This window comes from Chenopodium album, chromosome 24 (genome assembly GCF_948465745.1).
Source record: "Chenopodium album chromosome 24, dcCheAlbu1.1, whole genome shotgun sequence".
Classification (NCBI taxonomy): domain Eukaryota; kingdom Viridiplantae; phylum Streptophyta; class Magnoliopsida; order Caryophyllales; family Amaranthaceae; genus Chenopodium; species Chenopodium album.
In genome coordinates, this window is record NC_137857.1 from 13,534,789 (window position 1) to 13,544,953 (window position 10,165).

Sequence of the window (10,165 nt, forward strand, 5' to 3'; positions counted from 1 at the left end):
CCAGGTTTGACATGTGTCCCTCTTTGATTAGTCCACGCGTCTAGAGTATTTTTACCCTAAACAATACTGGTATTACTTACGTAGTACTTCGTATTAGTTTTCCTTTATCTTTTCATTTCTCAAATACTATTTTCACACACCAAAGCTTGTATCAATTGTTTGTGAGAACACCTAACACAATATTTCTAAAGCCATTAACGACATTTACTTTAAGTTATTACAACAAGTGAACGTTTAAATAAGGCATACCAACTTATGTTTAACACATGCGAGGAGACCATTGATAGAATGGGGGGAAGTTGGTGATGACGCTTCATGTCTTGCAAGGTCTTTTCGAAAATACAATTAAAAGTCGATGAATATCGTTGAGATGATGGAGATTGCCTAAAAATTTTCTTGAGATCTTTGTTGATATCAATCACATTTCCTTGTGATTTGACAAAATCATGTCTTGTATTCTCGTACAATTAAGGTCATGATGTTGTAAACATACATTCCTTATAAATCTGGATGGAATGAGAAATCAAGGGTTTGATTAATCGGGCTTAACCCTACACATATAGTTAAAAAGGCATAAAAACTAAATCAGCTATAAACTTGGGCTAGTTAAATGGTTTAATTTAGGTTGACTCGACCTGGACTTGACCCAATTAATTATACAAGTTGTGTGGGTTTTTGGGGTTGAACTTTTTAGTCCGAACTCAGCCCATTAAGTTTTAGGTTGGATCCACATTGACCCAATTGCTTAAATAGGATGTAAATACAAATCAAAACTCATTTATTTCGAGCAAGGTTAGGGTCGAGTTTTCAGGTTTGGTCAACTTTTTCCAGCCATAATCTCGTGCCCAATTAGGCAGTTATCCATGATGGAATTACTTGAATTGAAGTCACTTTGATTGGGGGATGTTAAATATCGCAATAAGAAATGATCAAAATCACAAACATTTACTAAAATAGACAACCATGCCCTTAGTACTTCACTGTTATCTTCCGTCTTGTCACTAATCACTAACACCTTGACACCAGCGATGATGACCATTGCCATCATTCTAGCCGGCAACCCACCACATCTCCCTCAATGATGACCCACCACCCTCCCTCGCGCACACAAGAAGGTGGCAGTTTTTTTAAATTTCAGGCAACTGCACCAATTAGAGCTTAAACCCGGTTACCGGGCACAGTAACCCAAATTCGATTATCGGATCTAGTAACCGGTGTTATTGCAATTGCCGAAAATAAAAAATCACCACCTTCCCGCCGGCAAGGGAAGGTTGTGGGCTGTCATGGTGGTCGTGGTCGTCGCTGGTCGGAAGGGGTGGTAGGTCGCCGGGGAGGATAAGGGGTGATGAAGTAGTAAGAGCATGCTAGTTGTCAATACACACCAAATGTTGGCGTTGGTGATCATTTTTTATGGTGGTGTTTAGCAGTCTACTTTTGAACCCCCCCCTCCCCCAACAAAGGTCCTCGATATTATTGAGTTTTTTTTCCTGACACTTAAATAATTTGATATAACCTTGTAAGCGTTGTTGTAAGCTTATAGGCCATATTCGAAGACATATTCTAGTTTATTTATTTTAGGAAATGAAATAAAAAGCCTCAAGAATAATCTGGGACAAACTGTTTAATGATGAAGATATTGAAAATCTTTAAACTATTGTTTTAAAGATATGTTTCATGCACACTATTCCTAAAAATCGAAGCTTCATGTAATGCCAATTTCTAATGCATGATGCTTCATATATTAACTATATGAAGAAATATCTCTACTACTACTGTACTACACAACTCCGTAATAATCACATCCCATACATTACTCTATTAATAAATTATCTAATCATACATATTTTTAATTAAAAAAATATTCTACCTATTAAGAACGAAATTTCAATTCATTATGAAAAACAGTCATTATTAATTGTAGCTCAGACTTCATTAATTGACCTTTAATTTAAAAATAAAAATTAAATATAAAAAAATACAGTAAAAAATAAAAAATAAAATTAGCCGTTTCTCTCTCATCCATGAGATCCCTCTTGCCTCCCAAATGTCTAGTAATCTGGTCCTAAAGTTTGCTCTAATAACCGTCAAAGTTAGACGAGAAAAGACTAAACAACTAAAAAAAATCTTAATTAAATCCCCCTAAAATTATTTTTAATTACTAAAAATAATCTTAAAAACTGTACTTAGTTTCAAACCCACTTTGATTATTAATAATTCAATTCAATTTCAATGGGGGTTATTTCGTGGAAGCTTCACATTGACAGAGCTACCCATCTTCTTCTTCCTTCATTACCAACGACTTCTATTTCTTTCAAATCTTAGAATTTATTTCACTATTATTATCAACTTCATTGATTCAATTAAACAAGAAAATACCCATCAAAAAATTAAGGGTCTTTTTATATTTCTTACATTTTTGTAGGATTTTGTTGTTGTTTGAAGTGCTTTGAAGTTTGCATAATATTGATTACTGAAGAAACAAAAGACCAGTCAAAAATCATAACTTTGAAGCACCCACCAAGTTTTTATTTGGTAAAGAGGTACTAGAAGTTGTTCTTATAATTTTGTTTTCTGTTTTTATTTCTATAAAGTATAGTTCACGATTTGGTCAGATTAATAATAAATTTGACTTTGGTTTTTTTGTATTTATGTGTTTCAAGTTGATCTGATTTAGCTTGTGATTTAGGGTATCTAGATTTGATCAACATTGACTTTATTATACTTAGCTTTATAACTAAGAATTGAATTTGCTTATTCATTTTGTGGGGTTTTCTTGGTTCAGTGTTTAGTACTGAAGTTTGTAGTACATTTGCTAAGTTCTTTACTTCATAAAAACTTGAGGGCTTCTTAACTAACTTTACTATAGCTATCACATTAATGGTATGACATTGAAGTTTATGGTATAATGGTATGTCGGAAGCTGTAACAATGAACTTCTGGACGGACTTTGCTAGATATTTGCTTTTTAATGTTGCAATCGATCTAATTCTTGTCCATGACTCAAATGTTTTGCGGCTGTATGCAATGTGATAGTCTCTCTTTCGTTTCGATTGCTTGTTTGATTTATCAGTTTGTTTCTGACTCGTGTATTCTTTGTATCTGTGGAATGTAACTGTACGTGTATGTCAGATTTATGCTTTTGCCTGGTTGATAAGAATGTCAATGGATGTTTATCCATTAATCACTTTGGGTTCATGTAGCCGACCCCACTTATGGGATAAGTCTTTGATTGATTTATTGATTGTTTATTGGATAGCAATTTATATAGGAACATGTTTGTGTACCAAGGTATTAATATGATATCTAGTGGACGATGCTTGACAGTACAATTTCAGGATAGTTTTGTAATGTGAGAGGATGCCCTTTAGGCTTCATTGCATTTGATACCTTAATTTCAATGTTAGTTGATTAATGTATGTCTTTCCTTTGTCCATACTTTTTCCTTAGTCTTTACACTGCACTCATGACCTATTTAATAAGGGTGAACTTATGTTCTAATGCCAATGTTTGTATCTTAATTTGCATTCTATACTATTTACTTTGGTTTTGTTACTACATCAATTGATACTCTCTTGTAAAAAATCAAATTACAATAGAATAACAAGTCTAGAACAGGGGTCACAGACTCACTATCTGATTTTAAATTATAGTTTGTATGTAATAGAAGTACAAGTTAATCCCATACAAAATGGGCTTTGTATTATGGAATGACTGTGATTCGATCTCATTACGCTGAGGTCTAGGAAGAATCAATGTCTTAAGAGATTCCAGACGCATTGCCTTTGTTGTAACGCAACATGTTGCGTTCTTCCCATCATGCACCTGGATTAAATCAGTCAAATTTGCCTTTTGCAGATGGAATCAGTTGATGGCAAGTTAGACATTGAGTTTGGTGAGGATATTCCGCTTAGCTCTTCAAAATCCAGCAAAAAGGCATTGCACCCTCTAGAATTTGAAACAACTTCTACGATTCCAAGAGAAGTTCCAAATTCACATTTATTAAAGAAGCTGCGTGTCAGCCCTTTTAGAAGTATACACACGGTTGTAATAAAAGCTAAAATAAATGTGCTTCTACCGTTTGGCCCTTTGGCAATATTGCTACACTATTTGACTGATAAACATGTAAGCAGTACATTTCTTCATGTTAGTCCGTGTTTTTGTTCAAAATAAATTGTTACATTGTGCCAATGACTCATTGTTATAAATTCAAAATTTAGCGCGATTTCACAAAATCCCTTTCTATAAGAAATTTCCAATTCCATCATCTCTTTGTCATTCATTTACAACAAGGACATTCTCCTTTCCTTTTGATAACTTTTTCTGGACATTCAAAGGTAGGACTTGTTACTATTGTTTTTTGATGAAGGTATTGTATGAAAAACAATCTTCCACTGTTACTGTCTATGTAATTGCTTTTCCTGAGTTCATCCAAATTGACATTATTGCTGTCACTTGACATGTCATATCTTCTGTTATAGTGATGGTATGTATACTGATATTACTTATGGGACTTGTATGGATTTCAGGGGTGGATCTTCTTTTTAAGTTTGTTAGGCATCACCCCTTTGGCCGAGCGTTTGGGTTATGCAACAGAGTACGCATGTTCTGTTTTATTGAGCTCACTAATTCCTCAATTTTGCAAATAATTGATTATTAATGGATGCTACTTCTTGATTTATGATGCAGGCAGCTTGCTTTTTATACAGGCCCTACAGGTAATTAAAAACTGCAATTTCCACCTTCAAAGATATTTCCTCCATGTCTAAAGCTTTTAAGACTTCGATTTCTGGCACTATTCACAAACTCCATCTTGATTATCGTATATAATTTATACATAAAAATAAAAAATAAAAAAAATATTCACATGGGGTCTTAATAGATTCATCTCAATCTTTTATTTTATTTTATTTTTATTTTTATTTTTGTTTCCCCAGAATATCAATTCCCTGTATATTTTACAAATTAATAGTTAGTGATCTTATAATCAAAGTTTACATTGGCAATCATGAAAAAGGTAAAGTGTTAAGAATCTTTAGAAATAAAAGTAGTATTAAATTCGTCAGTATCATTTGGTGTTTGTTCATTTCTGGTTCATACTTCTATACTGGCTTCAGTATACTGTTGGGAGAGCAATATGAGTCTTGTATATTCATACTGCATCAGACTTGGTGGACTGACTAGAGTTATTGGCATGCAGTGGGAGGTTTGTTAAATGCCACATTTGGCAATGCTACAGAGATGATTATTTCTATATATGCATTGAAGATTGGTATGATCAGAGTAGTTCAACAATCTTTACTGGGCTCCATCTTGTCGAATATGCTATTAGTTCTTGGATGTGCCTTTTTCACTGGTGGGGTTGTTCATCATCCAAAAATCCAGAGTTTTGACAAGGTACTACATAAGTGGATTATCAACTTGAAATATGATGTATTAGTTTATCTCTTAGATGTATCTTTCAAGATAATGTATTAATTACTAAAGTAACTTTTGCTGCAGTCTGCAGCTGTAATGAACTCTGGCTTGTTGTTAATGGCTGTGATGGGTATAACATTTCCAGCTGTGCTCCATTTTACACATACTGAGGTGCATCGTGGCAAATCAGAGCTTTCCCTTTCAAGATTTAGTAGTGGTATCATGCTGGTGGCATATGCAAGTTACCTATACTTTCAGCTAAGAAGTCAACACAATCTCTATGATCCAATTGATGGGGTAGGTTTGCAATATCTATGTTCCTTTTTTTCGCAGTTCATGATGAAATTTTATTATCTGATAAGTCTTGTCTGTGCCAAAAACCGATAATTGGGATGTAGGACTGAGGAGATATTCTGTGTACGTACTACATGCTAGTGGGTAGCTGGCCAAGTATCTCTTTATCTTATCTTCTTATTTGTTTTTATTGCATATTTATCAAGCTTCTGTGTCTATGGTGGGGTTGGAAGGCTTAGGCATGCACAGCCTTAGATTTATGATTGTCTGAAAGACTTATTCTGTTTAATGGTGTTTATTACTTAACTGAAGATACTAAGGTTATTATGATACCTTTCACATTCTAACTCCTGTAAATGATATAGGAAGTGGTTAATACTGTAGAAGAATCTGATGATGAGGAAGCTCCGGAGATAACTTACTGGGAAGCAATTTCCTGGCTTGCTATTTTGACCTTATGGGTGTCAGTATTATCTGGATATCTCGTTGATGCTATACAGGTAATTCCTTACATCTATTTATATATATATATTTCATGAAAGTAATATTAGCTCTTAATTTTTACTGGTGCATGGCTTTCATGGATGTGGTCTGCTGATTTTGAAGGAAGGTGGGGCTCAAAACCTTTTTAATTAGTAGGGAACCAGGGGTTGGCGGGGGGGGGGGGGGGGGGGGGTCGTGGGGAGTTGGTAGGCTTATACCAATTCAATGTGTATTTTTATCTATAATGGGTATGTAAGCATAAAGAATTCTGCCTTTTGTAGTTTTTCCATCTGGACTATCTACTGCACAATTTCTTTTCCAACCAATTTTGCACATTCTACAATTGCACACCAGCAAAGGTGTGCTGAAGGCTTGGTTGAGGAGGCCATAATCAGTGCTTGAGAATGCTCAAGGCACACTGAAGTGTAGAACCTAGGAACATAGTGCCTTCGTGAGGCATGCCCCTCATTGTGGTGGAATTTATAAAATAAAAGATTCTTCGTGTAAAACCAGGTTGCAGACAGTGCAGTCTGGGGAAATTAATGCAGCCACTCAATTTTGGATTTCTATCGTTGAAAAATTTAAAAAGAGCGATGATAGGTCTTTGCATCACTCTGATAACATCCACCCAGGCCAACATTGACCTCATTGTGCAATGAAATACCTTACTGCTGAGATGACACTGTTACAGTCTTTATAAGAGAAAACAATTTAAATAAGTTGTGAAAAGTTGTAGATTAAGGCCTTTAAGGGAAGGCATGAGAAGATGAAATCATAAGGAAAAAAAAAAAAAAAAAAAAAAAGCAACACAAAAGAGCTTTGTTGACTAGAAAAGCAACTGTTTGGGAATAGACTCTCCAAGAAAAACCCTGCTTGGAAATCCTTGAGCTCTGCAAAATTTCATATAGGGAGTGGAGTTTTAAAATAATTGAACCAAGCTATGTTTGACAATCCTCCATCAAGCTCTTCTTGGTCTTGCTGCAGTTCTTTGTAATTAGCCTGTGTATTTGAATGTGATGGTTTCATTATTATCATGCCCAAAACATGTGAGTCTCGTCAGTCTGTAAATTGTCTTCATGTTTTGAATAATCTTGTAGGAAGATTTGATTCTATTCGTATGAGCTCTGCCATAAAGAACAGTCCTTCTAAGAGATTCATTTGTGATCTTTGGTGTTTAATGTTTAATTGTTGAACTGATGGATCATGATGCAGTCAGACAACATTTTTAATTTACTTGAACCTTTTTCAGGGTGCATCTGACTCATGGAATATGCCCGTTGCTTTCATTAGTGTGATTCTACTTCCAATTGTGGGGAATGCTGCTGAGCATGCTAGTGCAATCATGTTTGCTGTAAAGGATAAGCTTGTAAGTTCTGAATCTCACTTTATGCTCCATCTTGTGCGTCTACTGACTTTGATAACTCACGATGATACTCCATGGATTATGTAGGACATCAGTCTTGGAGTAGCAATTGGCTCTTCTACACAAATATCAATGTTTGTGGTAAGTTGACATACTAATTGGATATGATTAGTTTGTTACAGACCATTTTATATGTTTTATGGTATACGTGTCACTTCAGTCTAGCAAACATGTGAGTATCTTTAATCTTGTTAAAATTCTTATGACATCATTTTCTTGTGTTTTTAATGATCTTTTAATCTTGAAAAGATAATTTTGTGTTTATTGATAGAAGTCATTATATATGTTAACTTGGAGAGTTGTTTTTCTTTGCTTGTAAAATAAAATTGGGTTTGAAGGTTCCAGTGTACTTTGTGACAGTGTGCACATGCCATATATAGAGTGATTTTATCTCTTATACTATGAGGAGATTTCATTTATACTTCTCTGTTGGACATTAGTAAGCATTTCATAGATATTGCTCAACCTAGTCGAATGATGCTCCATATAAAAGCTTAAAAGCATTGATAATCTACCTCAAAGGCTCTCCTGTTATAGCCTCTACTCGGATTGTCTAAGACTCAGTGATTTTGTGGCTTCATTTTGATGTTTTTCAGTAGTTGCATATCTGTTTCTGCATCAATGGACAGCTATGTGTTTGTTTTATTTGGTCTTTTTTGGAAAAGCTTGTGTCTCTGGAGAACTGACTCATAAAGTGAGAAAGTATCAGTACTCAACTACAGACCTCTGGGGAGGATTACTTATGATGATGGTACCCTTGATTTTGCAGATTCCCTTTTGTGTGATAGTTGGTTGGATGATGGGCCAGCCCATGGATCTGAACTTTCAACTTTTCGAGACTGCTACTCTTTTTGTGACAGTTCTAGTGGTTGCTTTTATGCTTCAGGTTTGCCATCTGCTTTAATCTATTTATTTATTCTCCTAATCAAGTTTTATCACCTCTAAATTTGGATGAAAAGCTTCAATAACAATAAGAACTTTGTGGTAGTATGTAAATGTAAAAAGTTAATTTTTCATACCATTCCACAGTAACTGTCGTCGTAGTTAAAACTCAAAGCTTGTGCCAGAAAAAAACATCTACCAAAATGGCCCTGATTGTTATTCTACTAATCGGCCTATTAACTAGCTGCGGATGTATCAGTAGAAAATAATTTGAAGTACAATAACAAGGAGCACATAATCTAATGCTGGATGATTGATACTGATCTATTTTGTCAACTGTTTCAGGAAGGAACTTCAAATTATTTTAAAGGCTTGATGCTTGTGCTGTGCTATCTTATTGTTGCGGCCAGCTTTTTTGTACATAATGATGTTAAGGAAGGTACGGGCCTAATAATTGCACTATATATATTTGTTATCGTCAAATGCCATTTATGATAATACAGGGTTTATTGCTTATAATTTATGCCTTAGTATTGAACATTTACCTGGATGATGTTTCCTGTCAAAATATATAATTATATATTGATATGTAAGGGAGAAGAAAGTGTTTTAATAAAGGTCCATTGGCTGATGCGCAGCTAAAGGAAGAGTTTTAACAGTCTCCATCCTTGTGATATAAAGCTTCTTGAGATTTGTAAAGTTTAAAGTAAAAGAGCTAAACTATTCACATGGAAATTTAAAAAACGATTTCTGAATGTGGCTAAACTTTGATTTATTGAATAGTCTAATATTTTGTAAATTGAGCCTGTAACAATTGGCAGTAGTCAAAAGAACACTGGCGTATGCTTCTTTTTCTCCTGTATGTATTGCTGGTTAACTAGAGATCTTTCAATTGTTTGGGAACTTTTCTATTATGATAGGAATCCTATGTTTGGCCTTTGAAACTTTGATAATAACTCCCTGATACATGTTGCAGATGAAAACTGAACTGCTAACCACTAATCAGCGACGAAGAACTTGCATATCTCAGGAAAAAATGCCTCATTACGTCCAAACTTGTGAAATTTTGTCCTTTATACTGGCATTGTCTCCTGGATGCAAACAGTTCGGGTGTTCAAAGTCACCTAGAGGAAGGAAAAAGGTTCTATTGCTGCTTTCTGGTGCAAAATGCCAATTTTTGTTGTAAGATGTCATTCTCTTTGCGCGTCCAGGAATGTCTATAAACTGATCTTATACGGTCAACTAGCTTTTCGTTAATTAACACGGTGTACACTGTCTAGTTATGGCGTTGCTTGAACCCAAACTGACCAAACGCAAGTGTATTTTTCTGGGGTGAATCAATCACCAAAAAAAAAATTAATGGTAGTAATACAGGGTAACATTTTTTTCATTTCTAATTCATTTGTTGGTTATAGAGGGCCATATAAGGCAATTGGTGTATACTGCTTTTGAAATAGTCTCAAAAACAGGACTACAGGAGCGTGAATATATACCTCAACTTAGACCTGGCAAACGGGTCGTTCGGTTCGGGCCGAGTCATTTTCGGGTCAATCAATATACAGACTAGGTTTGGGTTGGGCCAATTTGGATCTCGGGTCAATGGTAATTCGGGTCGGGTCGGGTATTGGGTCAACACTTCGGGTCAGGTTGAGTTTGGGTCGGGTCAGT

General features: G+C 35.1%; 1 protein-coding gene across 1 annotated transcript; it reads left to right on the top strand.

The window, feature by feature from the left end:
- Nucleotides 1-2,216: 2,216 nt before the first annotated feature.
- LOC145610201 (vacuolar cation/proton exchanger 3-like) lies at nucleotides 2,217-9,887 on the top strand. Its single transcript, XM_081665483.1, has 12 exons — nucleotides 2,217-2,540; nucleotides 3,856-4,122; nucleotides 4,527-4,594; nucleotides 4,687-4,715; nucleotides 5,198-5,394; nucleotides 5,500-5,712; nucleotides 6,075-6,209; nucleotides 7,442-7,558; nucleotides 7,643-7,696; nucleotides 8,385-8,501; nucleotides 8,843-8,936; nucleotides 9,474-9,887. The coding sequence occupies exons 2-12, from the start codon at nucleotides 3,856-3,858 to the stop codon at nucleotides 9,482-9,484; spliced, it is 1,302 nt and encodes a 433-aa protein (XP_081521609.1). The 5' UTR covers nucleotides 2,217-2,540; the 3' UTR covers nucleotides 9,485-9,887.
- Nucleotides 9,888-10,165: the final 278 nt, after the last annotated feature.